The sequence below is a fragment of the Zalophus californianus genome, chromosome 9 (genome assembly GCF_009762305.2).
Source record: "Zalophus californianus isolate mZalCal1 chromosome 9, mZalCal1.pri.v2, whole genome shotgun sequence".
In the NCBI taxonomy this organism is placed as follows: domain Eukaryota; kingdom Metazoa; phylum Chordata; class Mammalia; order Carnivora; family Otariidae; genus Zalophus; species Zalophus californianus.
Window position 1 is genome coordinate 118,730,280 of NC_045603.1, and position 26,494 is coordinate 118,756,773.

Genomic DNA, 26,494 nt, shown 5'->3' on the forward strand with positions numbered 1-26,494 from the left:
ACTTTCACCCATTTCGCCGACCTCACTTCACTCCCCACCTCTGGCAATCACCAATCTGTTTCTCTAAGTTCAGTTTTTTTACATTCCACGTATAAGTGATCATACGGTATTTGTCTTCCTCTGACTAATTTCGTTTAGCATAATGTCCTCAAGGCCCATCCATGTTGTTGCAAATGGCAGGATTTCCTTCTTTTTTTATGGCTGAATAGTATTGCATCATATCAATGCCACATTTTCTTTTCCATTCATTTGTTCGTGGACACTTCGGTTGTTTCCGTGTGTTGCTATCATGAATAATGTTGCAGCGACCATGGGCGTGCAGGTATCTTTTTGATATAGTGATTTTGCTTCCTTCAGATAAATGCTCAGAAGAATAATTGCTGGGTCATATGGTAATTCACAAGTGTTCCCTTTTCTCCACATTTTTGCTGACCATTGTTATCTATAGTGATAGCCATTCTATCAAGTATGAGGTGATATCTCATTAATGGTTTTGATTTGCATTTCCCTGATGATTAATGGTGCTGAATACCTTCACATGTACCTGTTGGCCATTTGAATATCTTCTTTGGGAAATGTCTACTTAGATCACCTCCCTATTTTTTTAAGATTTTATTTACGTGAGAGAGAGAGCACACACACACACGTGCGTGTGCATACAAGTGAGTGCAGGGAGGGGCAGAGTGAGAGAGGGACAAGCAGACTCCAGGCTGAGTGGAGAGCTGGATGCGGGGCTCGAACCCATGACCCCAAGATCATGACCTGAGCTGAAAGCAGGAGTCAGATACTCAACCACCCAGCCGCCCAGGTACCTCAATCATCTGCCCATTTTTAACTGGATTATTTGGTTTACTTTTATTTTTATTTCTTTTGCAATGGAGTTGTATGAGATCTATATATATTTTGGATATTAATCCCTTATCAGATATATGATTTCCAAATATTTTCTGCCATTCCATAAGTTGCCTTTTTATTTTGTTGATTGTTTTGCTGTACAGAAGCTCTTCAATGTGATATAGTCTCTCTTGTTTATTTTTTATTTTGTTACTTGTGCGTTAGGTGTTATATCCAAAAAAAATCATTGCTGATACCCATGTCAAGAAGCTTTTCCCCTATGTTTTCTTCAAGGAATTTTATGGCTTCAGGCCTTGCATTTAAGTCTGTAATTTATTTTGAGTTAATCTGGGGGAGTGGTATAAGATAGGGGTCTAGTTTCATTCTTTGACATGTGAATGTCCAATTTTCCCAGCACCATTTATTGAAGAGACTGTCTTTTCTTTATTGAGTGTCCTTGGCTCCTTTGTCAATTATTAGTTGGCTATTTATTCATAGGTCTAGTTTTGGACTCTCAACTCTCTTTCGTTTGGTCTGTGTGTCTGTTTTTATGCCAGTACCATACTGTTTTGATTACTGTAGCTTTATAATATACTTTGAAATCATGAAGTGTGATGCTTCCAGATTTGTTCTTCTCTCTCAGCATTGCTTGGGTTTTGTGGGGGGGGGATCTTTTGTGATTCCATATAAGTTTTAGAATTATTTTTTCTACCTTGGTAAAAAGTGCAATCTGTAAAAACTGGAATCATAATAGGGATCGCATTGGCTTTGAGTAGTATAGCCCTTTTAACAATATTAATTCTTCCAGTCCAGGAACATGAGTTATCTTTCCATTTATTTGTGTCTTCTTCAATTTCTTTCATCAATGTCTTGTAGTCTTCAGTGTACAGATCATTCACCTCCTTGGTTAAAAAACAACAACAAAAAAAAGTGTACTCATCAGAAAAGTACTATAACCGAACTCTTAATTTTAACTATTTTTTCATCTGTTTCATCCCAGTGTACTTGGCTTCTAGGGACAACCCAGACGTAAGATAGAAAGGAGTTACAAAGGTTGCTGTAGCCCCGTATTCTGGGGACCCAGCCCTGAGTTACTGCTGCATTTGGCCTTGATCCCATAACTGGGGTCCCTGTTGCCTGAGCTCCCTCTGAGTCATGCCTCAGGTCTGTCTAGACATATACCAGGTAATGTGGCAGTGTTTGGCCATTCAACTAGGAAATCAGTATTTTGATGACCCAGACATTTACTATAATAAAATATATGTCTGAGTTTCTGTGTCTAGTCCTGTGTATTTGATAAATTTTAGGTTATTATATCACTTCTCATTAGTACTATCACTGTACATTTTTATTTATTTATTTATTTTTAGAGAGAGAGAGAGTGAGCGTGCAAGTGTGGGGAGGGTTAAGGGGAGAGGGAGAGAGAGCTCTTAAGCAGCCTCCATGCCTAGCAGGGTGCCCCACAAGGGGCTCTTTCTCACAACCCTGAGATCATGACCTGAGCCGAAGTCAAGAGTCAGACTCCCAACTGATTGAGCCACCCAGGTGCCCCTCCGGTACTATCACTGTTCTGACGCTGGTGTTCCACAGGTAGAATCTATAGTCTGCCAACTGTTGCTGCCACAGGATTGAGAACCACTTTGAAATCTGGGGGATGCTTCCAGTGATCTGTGGGAAACTTCATTTACATTATAGCTCTGGGAATCGTGGCAATTAATAAAGACAAGAATGACATGAGTAGTGGCTCAAGGTGACTGCATCCCTATATACTTGGTAGACCGCAGAGCAAGTTCTACTATCCATGTGTTCCCTGTCTCACTGTCAGTGAGTTCCTGCCCACCAGTCGGAAAATGTGCTTGCTCCACACAGTCCTGGACATCTCATAGCCCTGCTCAGCCTTCATGATCTACTTGTAAGTCACAGGGCAGAGGGCAAACCTTGTGAAAGGAAAAGTTCCTTTGAGCCAGTGTTGTTCCAAATCCACCACAGTGAAGCCCTCAGACCCATGCAGCAATTCATCCCCCATGAAATCAACAGACACATTTGTCTACCTATAATCAGGAGTTTTATTACCAAATGTCTCAGAGTACTGTTTCTTCTATGTGGTTTCCTCTTCCTAAAGTGCCACCTCTTGGTTAGCTCCTGCTCATTCTTCAGGTCAGAGTTCGGATAACACCTCTGGGAAACCCTCCGCCTTACTCCCCTAGACCGGAGCAGGTGCTCACCCTCAGGCTTATACAGCACACAGTCCCCCTCTCGTGGCTTTCCTCACACTGTATGGAGATGGCCTGTTGACTTATCTGTTATTTCCATCTGGTGAGCTACATCAAGATACAGGAATTGCATCTTGTTCACAGTTGTACCCCGAAACCTACCATGGTGGCTGCCACAGAGGAGATACGCAAATATCTGTTATGAGTAAATGAAGGAATGAATTTTAAAAGTGATTAGTTGAAAATCACTTAACCCACACTATAGCATGAACTACATATAGTTTAATAAGCTGGTAATACCGTTAATACGCATGTGACACAGCTGTACAATATATGAACTAACTAGAGTGTGCTTTAATTTATAGGTTAATTTACATATTAATTTATAGGTTTTGTTCCAGTGGTTCTCAAACTTTTTGGTCTTAGGATCCCTTTCCACTCTTAAAAATTATTGAGGCCTCTAAGGAGATTTGGTTTAGATTGGTTTTATCAGCTAATATTTACTGCATGTGAAATTAAAACAATCAAATTATTTATTAGTTCATTTAAAAATAACAATAACAATCTTTTACATGCTAAAATAAATAGCATATTTTTTATAAAAATGGTTTCCAAAACAAAAAAGTTTAGTAAGAGTGTCATTGCCTTGCATTTTTGCAAATTTCTTGAATATCTGGCTGACTAGAAGACAGCTGGATCCTTATATCTGCTTCTGCGTTCATTCTGTCAGGGTAAATATCACGGAGCCTCTGGAAAACTCCACTGTATGCTGGTGAGACCATGAGAGTGAAAAAAGGTGATGATTGTTTTCATATTGTTAGGAAAATAATAATGATGTTGCAAAAGCCCTAAAGATTTTGGGAACCCCATGGATCCTTGGACCATCCATTGAGATGTGCTGCCCTCTTTAATAAGGAAAAACTCTTAGCCAGGTGTAGTTAAGGGAAATATCTTTGTTCTGTTCTAGTCCTGATCCTCTTTTCTTTGTTTTTATTTAATTCATTTAGTTCCCGATTCTCTCCCTTGACACCTCTCTGTCAGAATGTTACACTAATACATTACAATGAACATAAGCCATTAATGCTGAGTTCAGGCAGAAAGCTCCAAATTCCCATTTGAAGAAATTGTCATTTATCTGTCACAGAGTAGTAGTTGCAGTAAATGTTCACTGTGGGTAATACCTGGTGTTGTGTTGTGCTATAGTAATCCCAGATGTTGTGCAAGGATCAGAGCCATAAGTACCACTAGCATACCTGGTATATGTGTAAAGTTCACTAAAAAAAATAACAATTTACAAGAAGAAAATGAATGGAGAGGACACTCTCTCTTGATCTTTTATCACTCCACCACAAGGTGATGTTGGGCTAGGCCAGCAGGATGAGTCATGGAAAGTGCTGCAGGAGAGGAACACCAGCTCCATACCACTTTATACATTTACTGGGGACCATCTAGTGCATCTTTGTTCTAGAAGATTCCTGGCCAGGGAAATGCCCTGTTAAGATCACCCAGACTTGAGTTCGAGGAAGTGGCACCAATGCCATCAATATCAAGTCTCCCAGAGAACTTACTTCGGTCCAGCTGAGCCACTTCATTGGTCAACCAGCAGGCGGAGGACAGATAAGGAGCTGCAGGGCCATGGGATTATCTGTTCTCACTGGAAAGTATGATGGTTCATGTCCTCCTTTAAGAAAAGAGGGATGGGTTACTCACACCTACACTTAGTGATGAAAACAGAGTTGTAGTTGAGAGGGTGACCAGCGCATCCTGGTCTGACCAGAAAGTCTCCAGGCTTAACGTGGAGAGTCTTGTAACTAGAAACCCCCCAGTCAGGCAAACCAGGACGGTTGGTCCCTCTGATAGCTAGAGACCTGAAAGCTCCTCCCAAGAGCAGACATGATTCTGTGTATCAACTCCAGTGTATTAAGAGGATTCTGAGGGAAAATTCAAACTGTTTGGGAAAGGGCCTAAGCTTTTTCCGTTATGCACACTGATATTGATTATAGTAGGGGAAACTATCAAGTAAGCTAGGCATTCAAACCAACTCCCAGAAAAAAGAAAACAAAAACAATTTAGATGAAATAGTATAAACGTTTTTATAAATAAAGCACCAAAGAATTGACAAAAGAGGGATTACCAGGTAAAATCAAAATCAAGGGAGACACATCAGGGAGAACTTAGCATTCCAAACTGAGCTTCCCCTTAGGGGATTCACTAGTCTGGGCAAACCAGAAACAGAAGTCACAGTGCTGGGCATGCTAGAATGTACGTGTGTGTGTGTGTGTGTGTGTGTGAGAGAGAGAGAGATAGAGAGAGAAGAGGTGTCAGTGGTGATCTCCCACATTAGGCTAAGAACGAGTGACCTTTTCTGCAGGGTGAATGTAAACCAAAAGTAAGTTGGCAGGAAATAAGGAACCATGTGTGAGAAACAAAAAATACTACAGATTGGTCATCGTTATATGCCTTATACTCTTTCCTTTTTTGGAAGGAGAGGGTCCCTAGAGGTTATCCAATGTCCCACTATGTTATGTTGGCTATGGGGGTTGGATAACTTGTCTCTTTAGTTCCTGGGCCTTCAGATCAAGACAGACTATATTCAAGGAGGCTTATGTGCACCTGGACCATATTTAGACAATGAGATCTTGGCTTCAAGCTGACACTGTAATAGGATGGGATTTTTGGAGGCCTTGGGTGAGGATGAATGTGTTTTGCATATGGGAAAAATGTAAAATGTATGAGGCAGAAGGCAGATATAAACGTAGAAAAAGCATTTGAGAGAGTCCAATATACATTTGTGATAAAACTCTTAGTGAGAGGCGCCTGGGTGGCTCAGTCGGTTAAGCGTCTGACTCTTGATCTCCACTCGGGTCTTGATCTCAGGCTCGTGAGCTCAGGCCCCATGTTGGGTCCATGCTGGGTGTGGAGCCTACTTAAAAAAAAAAACTCTTAGAGAAATAGGAATAGAGCTTATAATGGGTATCTACAAAACATTTAAAACTACTGCCATGTTTCATGGAAAGACTGACGGCTAAGGTCAGGAATGAGACAAGATTTCTGCTCTTCTGGGTGTTATACACAACTAATGAATTGTTGAACACTACACCAAAAACTAATGATGTACTACTATATGTTGGCTAACTGAACATAATAATAAAAAAGAAAACAACAAAAAAAGGAATTTCAGCTCTTATCATCTCCATTCAACATTGTATTTTAGATCTTAGCCAGTACACTAATATAAGAAAAAGAAATAAGTGGCATCCAGATTGGAAAGGAAGAAGTAGAACCATTTTTATTCCCAGATGACATGATCATCTATATAAGAAATCTTAAAGAATCTACAAAAAAGCCACTAGAATTAATAAGTGAATTTAGCAAGTTCACAAAGATCAAGATATAAAAACAATGTATTTCTGTATACAAGCAATAAACAATCAAAAATGGAAATTTTTAGAAACACCACTTATAATAGCATAAAAATAGGAAATGTTTATGGATAAATTTGACAAAATATATACAAAAGCATATAAAACACTCCTGAGAGAAATTAAAGACTTAAATAGATGGAGAAACATACCATGTTCATGATTTAGATGATATAAACACAAAATAAAAACAACCAGATTGATTTATAGATTCAACACAATCCCAATCAAAATCCTAGCAGGCTTTTTTTTTTTTTTAAATCAACAAGCTCCTCTAAAATTTATATGGAAAATTCATGGACCTTAAATAGCTGAAATAATTTTGAAAAAGAACAAAGCTGAAGGGCTCACACAACCTGCTTTCAAGACTTATCCTAAAGACACAGTAGTCAAGGTACAATGATATTGGCATAAGGATAAACATATAGATTGAAAGAATAGAATAGAGACCCCAGAAATAAACCTAGTGGGTCATATATGGTGAACTGATCTCTGACAAAGGTGCCAAGCCAATTCAAGAAGGAAAGGATGATCTTTTCAACAAAAGGTGTTGGAACACATGGATAACTATAAGCAAAAAATGAACCTCAACTTTACCTCACACCTCATATAAAAGTTAACTCAAATGGATCATAAACCTAAATGTAATGGCTAAAACCACAGAATTTCTAGAATAAGGTGCAGGAGGGGATTTTGTATATGAGAAAAATGTAAAATGTTGGAGCCAGAGGGCAAATAGATGTAGAAAAAACACATGAGAAAGTCCAACATATATTTATGATGAAAACTCTCAGCAAACTGGGAATAGGGAGGGTTAAGAGGAAGTCTCAATACAATTTTTTAAGTACCTAAGGCAGAATGAAAAATAAAACATACCAGATATATGAGATACAGCTAAAGCAGTGCTGAGAAGGAAATATACCTCTAAATGCTTGCGGTAGAGAAGAGGAAGGTCTCAAATCAATAATTGTAGTTTCTACATCAAAAAATTAGAAACAGAGAGCAAAATAAACACAAATCAACCAGAAAGGAAGTAAATAATAATGATAATAGCAGAAATAAATGGAATTGAAAATGGGAAAACAACAGAGGAAATCAAAAACCTAGTTCTTTGAAAATAAACCAATAAAATTGACAAACCTCTAGCATGACTAATACATATGGAAGGAGATGGGCAAGAGACACAAACCTCCAACTTTAAGAATAAAATGAGATATCACTATAGAACTTATCATCTTTAAAAGGATAACTGGGGAAACTACAAACAACTTTATGCTCGTGAATTTCACAACTTAGAAAAAAATGGAGCAATTCCTCAAAAACCAGTAACTACCAAAATTCAATCAAAATGAAATATTCTTAAAAGTCATATGACCATAAAAATTGAATTTCTAATTTAAAAGCTCCTGAAAACTGAATTTGCAGAATGTCTGGATAGTTTCACTAGAGAATCTTACCAGACATTAAAGAATTAACACCAGTTTTACACAATATATATCAGAAAATTAGAAGAGGCAGAATCACTTCACAGTGCATTATATGAGGCTAGTATTGCCATGGTACCAAAACCATACAGAGACCGTAGGCAAAAACAAAAACTATAGGGCAATATCCTTCATGAATTTAGGTGCAAAAATCCTTTAAAAAATGAGCAAATTGAAGCCTGCTATGTATAAAAAATTATATATTATGACCAACTGGGATTTATTCATAAAATGAAAGGCTAGTTTAACATTTGAAAATAAATCAATAAAATCCATAAGAACAGGCTAATAGAGACATTGCACATGATCATGTCAATTGATGGAGAAAAATCATTTGAAAAAATCCAACACCGATTCATGAAAAAAACTCGTAGCAATCTAGGAAAAGAAGGGAACTTCCTCAAACTGATGAAGAGCATGTGCCAAAAAAAATCCTTTATCTTACATCAGACTCAATGATGAAAGACTGAATGTTTTCCTTCTAAAAATCAACTGTCTTTCTATATGTTAGGAATGAACATATGGAAACAAAAATTAAAAATACAGTGCAATTTGTAGTTGCTCCAAAAGAAACATAAATAAATATAAATCTAACCAAACATGTATAGGTTCTGTATGCTGATAATTATAAAATGCTAGTGAAAGAAATCAGAGACCCAAATAAATGACATACTATGTTCATGGATTGGACAACCCAATGTAGTAAAGATGTCAGTTCTTCCCCAAATTGGGCTCTAGTTTAATATATTTCTATCAAAATCCCAGCTAGTTTTTTTTTGTTGACATAGACAATTTTATTCCAAAAGTAAGGCCCTAGAATATCTGAAACAATCTTGAAAAAAAAATAAATTAGGACTCACTTTACCTGATACTAAGTTTTATTATATAGCTACAGTAATCAAAGAACTGTGGTTGTAGAGCTCTTAGAACAGAACAGTGAACCCAGAAGTAGATCCACACAGATATGTTCAACTGATTTTTTTTTTTTTTACATAAATGCAGAAGCAGTTTACTGGGAGGAAGGATAGCCTTTTCAACATTTGGTGCAGGAGTAATTGGACATCTGTGGCCCCCAGAAATGAATTTAAACCTTTTATCTAACACAAACACTCCAAATGGATCATAGATTTAAATGAAAAATATAAAACCATAAACATTTGGGGAAAAAATAAGAGAAAATCTTTGGGATCTGGGGTTAAACAAAGAGTTCTTAGTATTGATATCAAAAGCACAATTCATAAAAGGAAAGACTGATTATTGGGCTACTCTGTCCTATCTTGATATACGCAGGCTGGTATAACAAAATACCACAGATTGGGTGGCTTAAACAACAATTTTTTCTCTCAGTTCTGGAGGCTGGGAAGTTCAAAATCAAGAGGCCAGCAGATTAGGTGTTTAGTGAGAGCCTGATTCCTGGATTGCAGAATGACATTTTCTCCCAGTGTACTCACTTGGCCTTGCTTCAGTGCGTACACATGAAGTGCTGGGTAGGTGGGGAAGGAGGGGGAGACTGAGAGACAGGGGGAGAGCTAGAGCCCTCTAGCTCACTGTCTTCCTCTTCTTATAAGGGGATCAATCCCATCATGAGAGTGTAATACTCTTAGGACCTAATCAAATTTAATTATTTCCCAAAGCCTCCACTTTCTAATACCATCACATTGAGGATCCATCATATGAATTTTGCAGGGACACAAAGATTCAGTCCATAAGGGACCTCATCAAAATTAAAAGCTTTTCTCCATGAAAGCACACATGAAGCAGATGAAAGACAAGCCTACAGACTTAGAGAAAAGATTTGTGAACCACGTATCTCACAAAGGACTAACATCTAGATAAATAAAGTCCTCTCAAAACTCAACAGTACAAAAAAATCCAACTAGAAAAAGAGCAAAAGACATGACCAGACATTTTATTGAAGAGGCACATGAAAAAAATGTTCAATATTATTAACCCTGAGGGAAATGCAAAATAAAACCATACTGAGATATCACTACAGACCTATCCAGACTGACTAAAATTTTTAAAAGGGGCTGATGACACTAAGTCCTGGCAAGATGGAGAGGAAATGGATAACTAGGAAAGCAGTTTGACAGTTTCTTTAAAAACTAAACATGCAATTACAATATAATCCTGCTATTGCACTCTTATGGATTTTCCCAGAGAAATAAAAACATAGTCACAAAACAAAAAACCATACCCAAATGTTCAAAAGAGCTTTATTCATAATAGTCAAAACCTGGAAGCAACCTATATGTCCTTAAACATGTGAATGGTTAAACTGTGGGGTACCCATACCTCAGAATCCTATTTAGCAACAAAAAGGAATACACTAAGGATACAGCAACAACTTGGATGAATCTCCAGGGAATTATGCTGAATGAAAAAAACAATCCCCAAAGGCTATACATTGTATGATTAATTTCTATAACACTCTTTTAAAAATTCCACTATAATTAACATACAGTGTTATTTTAGTTTCAGGTGTATAATATAGTTATATAACACTTTTGAGAGGATGAAGTTTTAGAAATGGAGAACAAATTAGTGGTTGCCAGGGTTAGGGATGAGGAGAGGGGCACAGTAAGGGAGGTGGGTGTGTTACAAAAGGGCAACACAGAGGATCTTTGTATTGATCACTGCAAAGATACTGTATCTTCACTGTGGTAGTAGACAGGTAATCCTACACAGGTGCTATAATTGTATAGCATAAAATACACACATACAAATGCACACTAGGGAAATCTGAATAAGATTGGTGGATTGTATCAATGTCAATATCCTGGTTGTGATATTGTACTATAGTTTTGCAAGATGTTAACATTAGGGGAAAGGAGGTAAAGAGTATTTTAAGTTCTTGCTGTATCATTCCTTATCATTGCATGTGAATCTACAATTATTTCAAAATAAAAGGTCATTTTAAAACATTGAGTTTTTTTTTTAATTAGTGAATAAGTGCAGAGAAACTAGGTAACTAGAGAGGTTCTTCAAAACTAAACATGCAACTACAGTACAGAAATTTTATCTTAGACACCAGTCTTTTGCCAGTACACATTTTGTAAATATCTTCTCCTCAGTTATGCCTTTTCTGTTCATTTGCTTAACAATGTATTTTGATGGGAAAAGATTTTTTTATCTTTAAAGCCTAATTTATCAGTTATTTTCCTTTATGGATATCACTTTATATATGCTTAGAAACATTTGCTTACCCTGAAGTCAAGAAGATACTCTTTTATGTTTTCTAAAAAAAAAAAACCCAAGACACCTTGTTTAGGTGTATGATCTATATATTTCTTAAAAGATTTATTTATTTATTTGAGACAGAGAGAACAAGCGCAGGTAGGGGCAGAGGAAGAGGGAAAGACAATCCTCAAGCCGACTCCCTCTGAGCATGGAACCAGAGGTAGAGCTCCATCCCAGGACCCTGAGGTCATGACCTGAGCCTAAATCAAGAGTTGGCAGCTTAACCAAATCAGCCACCCAGGCTCCTCGGGTGTATGATCTATATTAACTTAATTTTTGTGTAAGGTGTGGCGTAAGTGTCAATTTTTATATTTTTTTCCTCCATCGGATTGATTGCTTTGGAACCTTTGTTGAAAATCAGCCAGGTATATTCTGGGGTTCTCTATTCTGTTGTAATGATTTGTTGATCCTTAAGTTGGTACTACACTATATTAATTTCTGTGGCTTTCTAAGAGGTCTTGAAAACAAGTAACAGTAAGTCCTTTAACTTTGTTCTTTTTCAAAGTCATTTTGAAAATTCTAGATGCTCTGTATTTTCGTATAGGTTTTAGAAACAACTTGTCCACTTTAACAAAAAAAAAAAACTAAGTGTGTTTTATGATTAGGATTGTGGTATAAATCTACAGATACACTCGAGGAGATTGACATATGAACATTTTACTAGACTGAATCATCCAACCCATAAGCATGGTATACATCTTTGTTTATTTAGGTCTTCTTTAATTTTTGTTACCAGTATGTTGTCATCTTCGGTGTAGAGGTTTTTGCACATCTTTTGTTAAATTTATTCCTATTTTATCATTCTTGATGCTATTAGAAATGGAATTGTTTTTAGGCTTTATTTCCAATTGTTTGGTACTGGTATATAAAAATACAACTGATTTTATAGTAACTTTGTATCCTGCAACCTTGTTAGATTCACTTAATAGTTACAATAATAATGAATTCCTTCAAATGTAAACAATCTGTAGATTCTTGATATGTAAGCAATCAGGTCTTCTGTAAATAGAGACAGTTTTACTTTGCTTCTGATCTTTGTACCTTTTCTTTTTTTTTTTAGTGTTTTATTTCTTTTAAAGATTTTATTTATCTGAGAGAGAGAGAGAGAGAGAGAGAGAGAGCGCACAAGTCAGGGGGAGGGGCAGAGGGAGACGGACAAGCAGACTCTCTGCTAAGCAGGGAGCCTGATGTGGGTGGGGTTCAATCCCAGGACCCAGGGATCATGACCTGAGCCAAAGGCAGATACTTAACCGATCCAGCTACCCAGGCACCCCTCTTTTTAATGTTTTATAACTTATAATGTTATATAAAATGTTATAAACATTTATGACATTTAGGACTTGCAATACAGTGTTGCATAACAGTGGTGAGAAGAAACGTTCTTTTCTCCTTCCCAGTCTTAGAGGGGCAAACTTTATTATGTCATCATTAAGTATGATTTGGCTGTAAGTTTTTCATGGCAGTCATTTGTCAGGTTGAGGAAGTTTCCTTTTATTGCTAGTTTTCTGAGAGTTTCTTTCGTGAACGGCAGTTGAATTTTGTCAAATGCTTTTTTTCTGCAGCTATTGGAACAACTATATTTTTTTTCTTTATCCCCCGTAATTTGGTGAAATACTTTGGTTCGTGAATGTTGAAGCAGGTTTGCATTCCTGAAATAAACCCCTCTTTGTTATGACCTTTCATACATTTTATACGCTACTGCATTCAATTTATTAGTAGTACATTGAAGACTTTTGAATCTATGTTCATAAGGGACATTGATCTCTAAATTTTCTTTCTGTGTGTGTGTTTGTTTTTTGGGTTTTAGTGTTAGAGTTATGCTGGCTTCATAAAATGACTTGAGAAATGTCTTCTCTATCTTCTGAAAACAATTTTAGTGGTGTTATTAAAAAGATTTCTGTCATTTCTCTCTTAAATGTTTGATAGACTTCACCAATGAAACTATCTGGGCCTAGAGTTTTCTTTATGCAAAGGTTTTTGATAATGGATTTCTTTTCTTTAATAGCTATAGAGCTATTCACATTTTTTATTTCATTTTGTGTTTTGCTAGGTTGTGTTATTCAATTTGTTCACTTTATTTAATTACGTATTTGTTGATATGAGGATTTCCATAGCATTCTCTTATTATCCTTCTAATATCTATAGGATCTGAAATAACAAACCCTCTTTTATTCCTGACATTAGTAAATTATGTTCTTGATCAGTCTAGTTGGGGGGTTATTAATTTTGCTGATCCTTTCAAGAAATTAGTTTTGGCTCTATTTTCTCTATTTTTCCTTTTTTATTTCATTGATATCAGCCCTGATCTTTGTCCTTTTCCCCCCTCTATTTATTTTTTGTTTACAGGCTCTTTTTTTTTTTTACCTTCTTAGGGTGGAACTTGAGGTCATTGATCTCAGGCTTTTTATTATTTTTAATTGAGCATTTAAAGCTATTAATCTCCCTCTGAGCAGCATCCTACACATTTTGGTATCCTATATTTCATTCAGTTTAGGATATTTTCTAATTTCTGATTTCCCCTGTGATTCAGAACTGTGTTGTTTAATTTATAAATATTAGTGATTTTCCTAGATATATTTTTTGTTATTGATTTCTAATTTAATTCCATTGTGATCAGAGAACATCCTCCCTATGATTTAAATTTTTATAAATTTGTTGGCAGTCATTGTATGGCCAAAACAGCCTGTAGTCTATGATGGGACTGTACTATATCTACTTGAAAATAATTTATATTCTGCAGTTGATGCAGTTGTTATCAATTAAATCAAGGTAGTAATAGTGCTTTTTAGGTCATCTATGTGTCTTTAACTTTTCTGTTATTTCTTTCAATTCCTGGGAGGGGGTGTTATTTTTCTCCATATATAATTTTGCCAATTTTTACCTTATGTGTTTTAAAGCTCTATTATTAGGTGCATTTGCATTTATAATTATTATGTCTTCCCATGAATTGACCCTTTTATCATTATAAAATGTCCCTCTTTGTCTCTAGTAATTCTCTGATCCGGAAATCTACTATACATGTTAGGCATAAATGTAGTACTGCCAGCCTTCTTATGTTTGCATTGCATTTTTTTCAATACACGTATTTTCAACCTCTCTGTGTATTTATATTTAAAGTGCTTGTGTTATAGACAGCAAATAATTGGGTCTTGCTGTTTTATACATTCTGCCTATTTCTGCATTTTAACTAGACTGTTCCATCTATCAACACTCAGTGTTATTATTGATAGGGTTGGATTCAGGTCTACCATTTTATTATTTGTTTTCTCTATGTCCCCTCCAGGTTTTTCATTGTTCTTTTTTTTTTTTTTTTTGGCTGTCCTTTTCATATGTTTTAGAATTCCAATTTAATTTATTTTTTTATTATTTATTTATTTAAAAGAGAGTGAGAAAGAGAGAAGGAGCAGGGCAGGGGCAGAGGGAGAGGGAGAAGCAGGGAGTCTGATGTGGGGCTCGATTCTGGGACTCCAGGATCATGATCTGAACTGAAGGCAGTTGCTCAACTGAATGAGCCACCCAGGCGCCCCTAATTTATTTATTATTATTTTGGCTTTTTGCCTATCTTTTAGTGGTTGCTCTAGCAATTATAATCTACATCCTTAACTTTTTACAGTTTACTTAGAGTTAATTTAAGGCTGTTTCATGTAAAATATAGAAACCTTGAAATTATAGGTTTGTTTATATAGATCTATTTCTCCATTCTTCAAATTAAAGTTGTTTTATATATTATATTTACGTCAGTATTACAGTTTTTGCTTTAAACAGTTGTATGTATTTGAAAGAAATTAAGACAAAATAGTCTTACATATTGACCCTTTCTGATGCTCTACATTCCTTCCTAAATATTGGAGGTTCTCTCTGGGATCATTTTTCTTCAGTCTGAGGAGATTCCTTTAATGCTTCTTGTAGATCAGGACTGCTATTGAGGCAATCCTTCTGTTTCTTTCAGATACTTCAATCTTGAAAAATATTTTCTGTCAGTACAGAATTCCGAGTTAACAGTGTTTGTTTTTCTTTCATTCTGTCCACACTTCAGAGACCTCATTCCACCCTTTTTGAGGTACCATCTCACTGTCAGTCTGTGTTAAGAGTCTTTTCGCTCTAGAATAGATCAGCAACATACAGTTGTATGTTGAGCATTTTGGCATTTTACAGGCATTGTGAATGCTGTGTGTTATTTTTAAAAATCAGGCAATTAGGGATGCCTGGGTGGCTCAGTCAGTTAAGCGACCGACTCTTGATCTCAGCTCAGGTCTTGATCTTGGGGTGCTGAGTTCAAGCCCTGTGCTGGCTCCATGATGGGCGTGGAGCCTACTTAAAAAAAAAATCAGGCAATTAACTTGGATTTAAACTGCAACATCTGTCTTGCATGCAGTGGATCGAAGCTCAAATCTCAACTCAATCTTTGAGCCTCAGCTTCACTGCCAAGCATGATTCAGGCATCTGCTAAGGGTTTGGGCAAAATTTATGCACAAAGTTGGGGGCTCTGCAGTCTGGCTTTCCTTGGGATTTCCTTGCCTTGGAACTTTCCCTGGCTCTGGTTGCCCTGAACTGTGTCTCCAGCAATCCTGAAAGGCTGCAGGTTTTCCACCAGAGTTTTAGTTGTTCCACACAGACAGACGGGGCATTGCTGCTAAGTTAAAAGCCATTGTCTTCAGGTAACTTTTTTAAATATATTTTTTCTGGAGCTTATCGTTGTCATCTGTGGGAAGGTTGGTTTCATAGCAGTTACTCAGCCATGACCACAAACATGACTCCCCCCAATTTTTGACTTCATACAATAAATATTATCATGTCCCATTCATGCCCCCCCAAGAGTTCAAATTATTCATTGGTATCCTATTGCATTTAAAGTAAAATTGAACCTTTGCACATTATCCTTCATCTGAGCACACCTGCCCAGTTCTTCCTAAACGCAGTGCTTCATGGACATCAGTTACTGTCCCCCCAGACCTCAAGATTTCATGAGGCAGACCTGCCCTATCTGTAGGTGAGAGATATTTTGGAAAAGAGTTGTACCTGTGGGTGTATCTCATCATTGTTTAATTTCATAAGATTAGCCAGAATTAGAATCCCTGGCATTAGTCACAGATACAGATGATGAAAAAAAGCTTGATATTATTGAAGCATGCATTAATAATATATTTTTTGCCTCTTGCAACAAGATAGATGGATCTTAAGGAAATTATACCAAGTGAAGTCGGAGAAAGACAAATACTGTATAATCTCACTTACATGTGGAATCTAAACAAAATGAAAATATGAACTTATAGAGAATTGATCGGTGGTTGCCAGAGGTAGGGTGGGAAGTGGGTGAAATGGGTGAAGGTGGTCAAAAGATACAGATTTCTAGCTATAAAATAAATAAGTCACGGGAACGTAATGTACAACACGGTGACCATAGTTAATAATACTGTATTATATATTTGAAAGTTGCTAAGAGAGTAAATCTTAAAAGTTCCCATCACAAGAAAAAAATTAAAACTGTGTGGTGATGGATGTTAACTAGATTTATTGTGGCCATCATTTTGCAACATATACAACTTTTGAATTATTATTTTTTTAACTTTTGAATTATTATGTTGTAGACCTGAAACTAACATAATGTTCTTTGTCGCGATTATGTCTCAATTATATATATGATAAAAAGCCTTTTATGCCCGGAAACTAGAATTGACTCTTTAAATCAAAATTTCACCACTATATTATTGAGGTCTGGCTATTGAATTACCTGAAATTTCTCCAAAACTTTTATAAGACCTGGAATTTATAACTATCATAATAATATACGAAACAAATTATTACCACAAAAGCAAATGATCTGTTTCTCTATAATTTCTATTATGTTTAAAACAATGAGCAAATGCTAATGACTTTAAACAGTTACAGCTTTCTTTCTGTTCACCTCTTTAAGTGCTCTTTTTTTAGGTACAAATTAATTTCCTCTTCTAATTCAGATGCACCATTATAACTTACGTTCTCATAATCGTGTTAGCAGTTAAGTGCTTTACCATTCTATTCTTCCATTGCTTGAGGAAGTTTATAGAAAATTCTCCTTTTTAATTTTTGCAAACGATAACAAATAATGTGCACCTTCAATTTCACAGATTAATAAACAGAAGGAGGACATGGAAACAAGGAAAAAGTTGGACAGCCTCGGTGGCAAGGTTTGCGTTTAAATTTAAGTTCTTTTTTTCTTCTTTTATTCTGTGTGAGTCTCATTTTGACATCTGGGTTGAAAAAGGTATACATACCATATTGAGACTTTTCACTTTCTAAGATCCGAGTTTGAAGGAGAAAATGCTTGAAAGTGTGGATGGGAGCCCAGGAGCGATGGCTGAGCTCAGTGAGAGGGGTATAAACCAACAAGAAGGCAAACCTGGCTGCTCGCGTCCTGCTACCCCGAGCCTTAGGCATGAGCCTAAGGCTCATGCCCCATCTCTTCAGATCCCTGGCCCTACACTCCTACCTTCTCTTCCCCTAGCTTCCCACAAATAAGATACAGACCTCAAGCTGTCATGTCACCCCACTCCTCACCCCACTCCCACCTTTCCAGGAGCTTCCAGAAAATACTGATCTGTTGGTATGTTTTTCTCAGTACAGTGGCATCAGTGGGAGGAAAAACAGACCCAGGGGACACATTAAATCAGACCGAAAGGAGGGTGTCGTACTGGGAAAAGAGCAGAGCCATGCCCTTTGGGACTGGAAATCTGACCCCGCCACGCCAACTCACAGGAGGAAAAGAAAGGGACACGAATCTGAAGAATAAAGTGAGAATAACCAAGCTGCTTCTTTTTGTGTGCCAGAGCCTGAGACTAGTCAAAGCTGAAGAGACCGCTGTGTCCCCGTGGCCCTCACAGCCCAGGATTCCATCCAGACCTAGAGCAAGTTCCAGACCACACTCACCCTCCATCAGTGTCTCGACTGTGAAGACCAGGAAAGTTAAGACTCCAAAGAAATCTGCAGAGGAAGAGCAGCCTGTGGTAAGAACTGCTCCTATGACCACACTCTAGGGTACCTGCATCCGCCCAGGGCCACGGCTGTGTCAGCGCTATTGTGACCTCACGTCCAGCATGAGCAAGGCCGGCTCACAATCTCCTACACCGGATGCCCCCCCCCCCCCGCCACTCTCTGTGCCTGCAGCTGGGCAGGGACCTCTGGCTGCTCTCTCTACACCAGTGTGTCCTTGTTGGGCCCCTTGACTGCCCAAGAGGACGCCATCATTATCCTCAACGTGGTCGTTTAGGCTCAGTGGGTCTCTCTTAAATTAGCAAGATAGAAAAGCCACATTCCAAGCACAGTCTAGGGTGTATAATTACTAACTCCTTACTGCCCAATACCATCAGAAACTTCCTGAAAATTCCCTGAAGGACATGCAGCTATACAGTCCATTTGCTCACAGTATTCTAAGTTGACAGCTGGATTAATTCACACCATCAGAGATACACATGCATGAATGATACGCTATCATTCTCCTAATCCACCATCCCTCCAAATAATCAGAATTGCTTTTACTGGACCCAAGGCCGTACTACTGGTCAGTATAAAAGAGCGTGTTAAGAAGTAGCTCTGTGATGTTCAACTCAACGTTGTCTTAGCGTGTGGACCCTGCTGAGACACAGTCCCTCCCTTTGTAATGATCCTATGGGGAACTTGCTTCCGCTGTGAGTTACAGGAATTGTTGTACTTCTCTGAGAGACCGATCTGGCCTGTGGGCACTGTGAATTGTGTAACCAGTCAAAACTCTTTTTCCGTGTTGATTTTTTAAAAGCTCAGAAGCCGGTTGGTGATACAGAGAGCCAATGTGTAGCGCTTCCCATACTCCTTTGTCTTGTTTCTGCCTGTCCCTGTGTTCTTCCTGTTTCTCCCACAGGGGGCAGAGTCTGCCTCGCTAAGGCTTGGGGCACAGAGGACCTGAGCAGGAGCAGGCTGCCTGTGCCATCCTTGCTCCAAATGCAAAGGTAGGGGTGTCTCATGCCGGCTCACCGGGCAGATGCTCACGGCTCCCCCGCAGCAGAGGAATAAGCGAGCAGGTAGAGAGAGTCCAGGGTGCCCACCAGTGGCCGTCAGTCCCCAGGAGCTGAGACAAAGCCTTCTCCTCTGAAAGCATTTCCCCTTTACAGAAAATTAGGAAGTACAGACAACTGGAAACCAGTGTAATTTCCAAAGGAGGAAAATGACATTTGGGGGGGAATTTGGTGCATGACTGACCAGTGCCTAGGTTCTCGAAGTAAGATGTTTAGAATGCAATTCTTGGGAAGTTTGTGTTTATTCGTTTTTGTTGTTGTTGTTGTTGTTGTTTGTGTTTGTGGAGTTTGTTTGTTTTGCTTTGTTTTTTGCTCACAAAAAAACCCCAAAAAACAAAACAAAACAAAAAACCCCACCCCCACACCTGAGTGTGCCATGCTGCCGGCTGACCTGCGTGGATAGATCAGCCCAACTGGGTACGGGGTTCTAGCCTAAGCCTTGGACTTAGGGAGCATGTGGCCGAGGCTGTGTCCTGTTCCAGAAGGCTACATCAACTGCCATGAAATCAGGTCCCTTGGTGGGGGGGGGGGTGCAGAGTCTGTGGTCGGAGGTTCTGAGAAGATAGAGGGAGGACTGCAGAGCAGGGTCGGTGACAGGAACAGAGCAATGGAACTCCAATCCCAGGATCTCAGCAGCAGGCGGAGCTGCCCCAGTCCCTGCAGCAAGCACGAGGCCCTAACTAAACCCCACAATTGCAAGTAAGAAACAACAGGGTCCTCAATTTCCAGTTGAGATTGAGGTTCCCAGTTCACAGCCATGAGGAGCAGAAATAACCACTTGTTCTCACCCACAGAAGATGCACCATAGGAGAGACAAGGCAGACAGGATCTCCCAGAGGTGTCAGTTCAGTGGGGTGTTCTGTTAGTGCCATAGTCTCTCCTTCTAACTGTAATGATTGCTATTTTGATGTTGCCAAAGCCTAACAGTGTGTCTTGTCGGCAGGAGACACTCAGAAGTTAATGCATAACCATAAGTAAAAATCAGACAGGGGAGGGGGGAGGTGAAGCAAACTGGTGTTTACATATTTGTATCAACTGACACGATTTTAAAAATGAAGTGTATTTTTCTAGTTCACCATTATTGCTATCGTATACACTTTGGTTGTTCACAGTTTAATGATAAGTGCTCCCTTCTAGCAGCTTTCCATGTGGTACAGTCTTCACTGCAGATTAACTTGATGTATTATGCACCCTAACTTTAATTTTCCTTTTTTCTCTTTTACATCTTTCATTATGCTGAGGTAGCTGGACTTCTCAAAAATTGTCTTTAAGGGGTTTTGTAACATGTATCGCATGTAAATGACCAGACAGAGAGCTTGCTGAAGGAACTTTTTACATCAGTCACTTATCTTATCTAATTAATCATACTTACTTTTTGAAATCTGTGTCATTTGGTGGGAACAGCACACGTGCTTCCCACAGTGGGGTACAGAGTGATAAACTGAGTGGTTAGCCAGTCTGAAAAGCACGATAGGAACATTGCTGTTTGATTTCTATTTACGAAAGATTTCACAACATAAAATTTGTATTTGTACAGTGTTTTGTGTAAAGTTTATTTTTTGATATCTGGGAAACGTTTCAGATACTAAGGTTTCATATAACCAGGTTAGATCGGATTCCCAGGAGGTTTGCCCCTCCCCCGCCCCGGGGAATTAGTTAATTAAGGTTGCACCCAGTAAATGCTTCCCAGGAAGACTTCTGAGCTTCCATGGGGTAACCTGGTCTCTGCTGAGAGAACATATGGTGTGTGCTTACATCTGCAGAAACCATCGGGACCCTCTGTGTGGGAAATGGGACACGGACAAGTCAATCACGTTCCCATTCTTAAAGTGCACTCAGTACAAAGCAATTTGTACAGCATAAAAGACATCAATAAAAACTCTAGAACGTGATTCTTTTAACATTTAAAAATTGTCAGGTGAAATATTTTTGCAGTAGTTTTGCAATTATGATCATATTCACCCTGCAAGCTAGTTATTTAATAAAAAATAATAGTGTAGGATAGAGAATGATTGTTATAGATCTGTAGTATTACAGGCTAGGTAGGTGAGGGGAAAAAAATCTTTCTGAAATTGACCATTGCTCTCCTATGCAAACTTCTTATTTGATTAAATTGCACATGAAGTTTAAATTAAACTTCATCAGGGAAGAAAATAATACAATCTGTTTATTGTTTCATTATTTCATGCTTTTTAACTTTGGTTTCGCTTGGTAGAGCAGGCAGTTAAAGAGTTCTGCGGAGCAATGGGGGAAAGCCAGCATTTTGCTCGTTGTGGATTTGGCCACACTGGATGGCTGTTTAATACAGAGATAGGATCATCCTGTTCATGTGCATGGTCTTGGAGGTTGTCAAGGGATACTCCCTGTATTTTGGTAGATTTTTTTGACACGGAAGAATTTTCCTTACTGTACTAGATCTTTCTTGTATCAAATAACTTTAAAATGTAGAGATTATTAAAATCATACACTATACTTGTTTTATTTCAAGATCAAAATTCTACCACTTTACCATTTACCACTAAAATGAATTCATCTTTAGATTCTGCTCTCAGAGACCAAAATTGACCAGCTGAGTGATATTATATTTAGAAGTCAACTGAAAGGTGGCTTTTACTTTCTACATTATCTTATTCTGAGTGGTTCGATGATAAATACTTTCAGTATATTTGGAACTGAAAATATTTTAGTGAACGTCAGATTCAATATTTGTCACACAAATGAAAAATGTTTTTTGTTAAGAATCGCATAATGCGTTTTATGCTTTGTCTTCTTGTTATGTTCTTGGGGAACAGTGATAGCATTTTATTTGTAGAGTTTGTGATATTTTAGTATAACTTAATTAAGGACCTAAGATACAATTGTGGGAATCGGGAAAAGATACATTTGAGATTTGTATCCATTTCTGTTCTTCCCTAGGCACTCTCAGCCAGGGGCAGTTGCTAGGTCCTGACCACGTGTAATATCACCCTGGTGTTAACAGAAGAAGTGTCATCCTTGACATTCAGGTGCCCAGAGCAGCCATCTTGCCCCCCACTGTAGGGTGTTGCTTTATTCCATTTGCTTTGGTTTCAGCTGTGGGTTTCTCTCCAGTTCCCACTGGGAGTTGAGGCCAGTCTTGAACACCAGGTCATTTAGCCAGAGTCCTGATACTGCCCAGACTTGGGTCTTACCCCCATGAATATTTGACATACTGGCACCCATTCTAACTGCCATTATTGCATGTACAAATTCTGCTGCTCGGTGCCATGAATTCTGTCATAGAACTCACTACCATAAGACGGCTTCAGTATGGATGCTAGCCAGAGCCAAGCCTGAGGTAGCTGCACCCTCCTGAACACTTGGTTGGTTAGATCCACACCCTTTGGATCTAACCACCTTGTCAGGTCCTCCAGACCCGACCACTTCAGGCCCAGTGTCCCTGAGGTCCTAGCTTTGTCCTCGCACCCTGGGATTATCTTACAATACACCAGTTCTTTTCTTAAGGAATGTAAGTTCATGAAAGATGGCACTTGAACTTTTCTTCATTTAATATCCCTTTGTTTTCTTTTCCTGTAGTCTCTGCTTGTTCATAAAAAAAAAAACAACCCTGAACTTATTAAAGTTATTTGTTTTCCTTTATGTATTCATTTAGTACATATTACTTTTAACTTGGATATCTGATCAACCTTAGATAGCCAGTGATATTTCACTGGATTGATTTAATGCCAACCAAATCCAAAGAGTTCTTAAGGATTGTTAGGTATGCAACTTTATTAGGGAATCAAAGTACACATTTATTTAGACTTTTAAAGATCTTGAAAATAGCTTGAAGATCTCCTTCACCAATTTCAATGTGGGATCCATCCCTCTTTTGAATATATGAATAGATATGGGAGCATATGTGAAAATATAATAATATAATATAACATAACATAATATAATATAAAAAGTAGTTACCTACAACAAATGCCATGAAGTGTTATGGAATTCAGTGAATCCATTGGCTAAAAGTATACATATGGTGAGCACATATTCAGTTTCATGACACCAGAATTTTTAAAGATTTATTTATTTATTTTAGAGAGAGAAAGGGAGAAAGCATGAGCAGGGTAGGGGCAGGGGGAGAGGAAGAGAGAGAGAATCCTCAAGCAGACTCCCCGCTAAGCACAGAGCTTGACATGGGGCTCGATCCCAGAACCCTGAGATCATGACCTGAGCTGAGACCAAGAGTTGCCTGCTCAACCGACTGAGTCACCCGGATGCCCCTCATGCCACCATGATTGACATGAGCCTCAACAGCCTAGAGTGTAATTATGGTTAAGATACATAACATTTCTATTGGTTTACATGAAATAAGGCATAAACATATTTTTAAGCTAATTGCTTATGTTAAGATTAGAAAGACTTCAATATACAGTTTTAGATTTTTATATAACCATTGGCAGAGCTAGGACAATAAGTATTAGGAAAGCAACATAAAAAAGATTTCAGACTGAAGCACCCAAATAACTGATTGGTAGGAGATCAATAAGAAGTCACTGCAATTTTTAGGAACCTTTGGCAACTTCCTACCACATAGCTTAGTCTCAGTGGCGAAGATAGTGTTTCTTAAGCACTCTCCAAAAAGTCATTATGAAACTCATAACTGTCCATTCATCTTGCTTCAAATGTCCCTGGATAACCTTTTCCAGTGTTGCATCAAAAGCACAATCCTTGGAATTCCTAACATGTTGTATCCTTCAAAAATTTTAAAGTTTAATATATTTTCATATAAAAAAACTGATATAATTTGTCACAGGAAGATTTGTCAAATGCAAATGCATTTGACACTTTCATTTATACCATTTCTGGACCTTTCATTTCTTAACCTTTTTTTTGAAGTAGATTCCACACCCAGTGTGGGGCCTAAACTCACAACCCTGAGATCAAGAGTCACATGCTCTACCGACTGAGCCAGCCAGTCATCCCACCTGGAGCTTTCATTTCTTAATGTAGATCTCAGTGATCTAAGTTTCCATGTGGTATCACATTTCCTCTTCCTGAAGAACTTCCTTTTGCAATTCTTAGAGTGCAGGTCTGCTAGCAATGCATTCTCTCTCTGTCCCTTGATTGAGCTTCTTAAATTTGTGGCTTGAAGTCTTTCATTAACCTCTGACCATTACCTCCAATTATCTCTTTTGCCCCATTCTCTCCCCCTTCTCCTCTTGAGACTCCAATGACACATAATTTAGACTGATACTGTCCCACAACTCTTGGATGTTCTTCTCATCAATTTTGAACTATTTTTTCCTCTTTGTGTTTCAGTTAGGGGAATTTCTTTTGTCCTACCTTCAAATTCACTAATTGTTTTCCTCAGTGGTATTGAATCTACTGATGAGTCATCAGAGAAATTCTTCATTTTTATTTACTTTTTTATTTTTTAGAGATTTTATTTATTAATTCATGAGAGACACAGAGAGAGAGGCAGAGGCAGAGGGAGAAGCAGGCTCTGTGAGGAGCAGGGAGCCGCGATGTGGGAGTTGATCCCAGGACTTGAGCCGAAGGCAGATGCTTAACCATCTGAGTCACCCAGGGGCCCAAATTCTTCATTTTTAGTGTTGTCTTTTTCATTTCTAGTATTTCCATTTGACTCATATATATGTATAATATATATACAATAATAATATATATTACATATATATAAAACTATATATATATTCATCTCTGCTGAAATTCATTATTTATTATCATCCATGTTGTTCACCTTTTCTCCTAGTTTCTTTAATATTTTAATTATAATTATTTATAGTTATTTTAAAGTCTCCATCTGATAGTTCCAAGATCTGGGTCATCTTTGAATCTGGTTCTATTGATTGCTTTGTCTCCTGACAATCAGTTCTTTTTTCCTTCTTTTTTTCTGTCTCAATTTTTTATTAAATACCAAACATCATGTGTAGACTAGTAGAAATTGAAGTAATCAGTATTCACATCTGGAAATGGCATGCCTCTTCTTATATCAGATTGTTATTGTAGGGGGTTGAGCCAATCTAGCTACAAGTTGAATTGAGTTGTTTGGTGGTTGCTGTAGTTCCTCTTAAAGGAAGAAGATGTCCTTCTGTTCTTAGGGACAGACAATGTTCCTATTGCTGTGGATGTGTGCTTGCAGTGGGAGTGAGAGGAACAGAGTGCTTTTCTCTGTGAGCTGCTCCACCCTCATCTTCAGCAGAACCTGTCTACTTGTGCCACAGAGGAGGTCATTCTCTATGCTCCTATCCCTCTTTCAGTAGTAGGCAGCTCTTTCTTGGTAGTCCACAGGAAGGCAGAGAGGGTTCTCTCTTGCTCTAATCCAGACCAGTCTTTGGGGAGTGCTGTGTGCCTGGGCCTCAGAGGTGAGCTCTGTCAGGATTCCTGCTTTTCCTCCCTGTGGTGGTCTCCCTCTGCCTGTATATGAAGCTGACCTTGGACAGGAGCTGCCCATCCCTCCTGCAATAGTAGGAACCTCCACTTGGTATTATTACAGACTTTAAGGCCCAAGACAATGGCTTACCAGGGAAGGAAAATGTTTCTTTCATTTTCCCCCTTACCATAATATGTCTTCCCCTATGCCCTATAAGCAAGAAGCTTTGTTGCCCTCCCCAGCAGTTGAAAGTTTTTCTTTCCCAGGAAGGAAAGCTCTGGGAGAAGAGGGTGAAGCTTCATGCCTTACACTTCTCCACTGATCACCTTCTTTGGGTCTGATTGGCCAGAGAGTTTTCTTCCCCTCTCCCAGGGACTTAACACTTCTGTTATCTCAGGGAAGGTACTTTTCTCTTAGCATCAGCTGATCTCTTTTTTTTTTTTGAACCAGTGTGTTCATTTATTTCTTTATTTTGTTATGTTATGTTAATCACCATACATTACATCATTAGTTTTTGATGTAGTGTTCCATGATTCATTGTTTGCGTATAACACCCAGTGCTCCATGCAGAACGTGCCCTCTTTAATACCCTACACCAGGCTAACCCATCCTCCCACCCCCCACCCCCTAGAACCCTCACTTTGTTTCTCAGAGTCCATAGTCTCTCATGGTTCGTCTCCCCCCTCTGATTTCCCCCCTTCATTTTTGGGTTCTAGAGGGGAGGGGGTGGGGGATGGGTTAGCCTGGTGATGGGTATTAAAGAGGGCACATTCTGCGTGGAGCACTGGGTGTTATGCACAAACAATGAATCATGGAACACTACATCAAAAACAGCTGATCTCCTCTTGAAGTCTGCACCATCAACAAGTGTCCTGCCCTGCCCTCAGTCACCTTTATGAGCATCTGGTAGGAGATGGGA

General features: G+C 38.4%; 1 protein-coding gene and 1 long non-coding RNA gene across 6 annotated transcripts in view; one reads left to right on the forward strand and one right to left on the reverse strand.

Moving 5' to 3' along the window:
• Nucleotides 1-26,494, forward strand: part of C9H10orf67 (chromosome 9 C10orf67 homolog) — a 155,326-nt gene that overhangs the window by 76,054 nt on the left and 52,778 nt on the right. For all 5 annotated transcript variants that reach the window (XM_027594210.2, XM_027594212.2, XM_027594213.2 and 2 more), the window contains 2 exons: nt 17,301-17,360; nt 18,000-18,176. In XM_027594210.2, coding sequence (XP_027450011.1) covers nt 17,301-17,360; nt 18,000-18,176 — 237 coding nt within the window. The remainder of the gene's footprint in view (nt 1-17,300; nt 17,361-17,999; nt 18,177-26,494) is intronic.
• LOC113922235 lies at nt 1,594-18,225 on the reverse strand. Its single transcript, XR_003519937.1, has 3 exons — nt 18,100-18,225; nt 4,616-4,728; nt 1,594-1,736 (listed from the first exon to the last, which is right to left on the reverse strand). It is a non-coding gene; the product is annotated as an uncharacterized LOC113922235 (long non-coding RNA).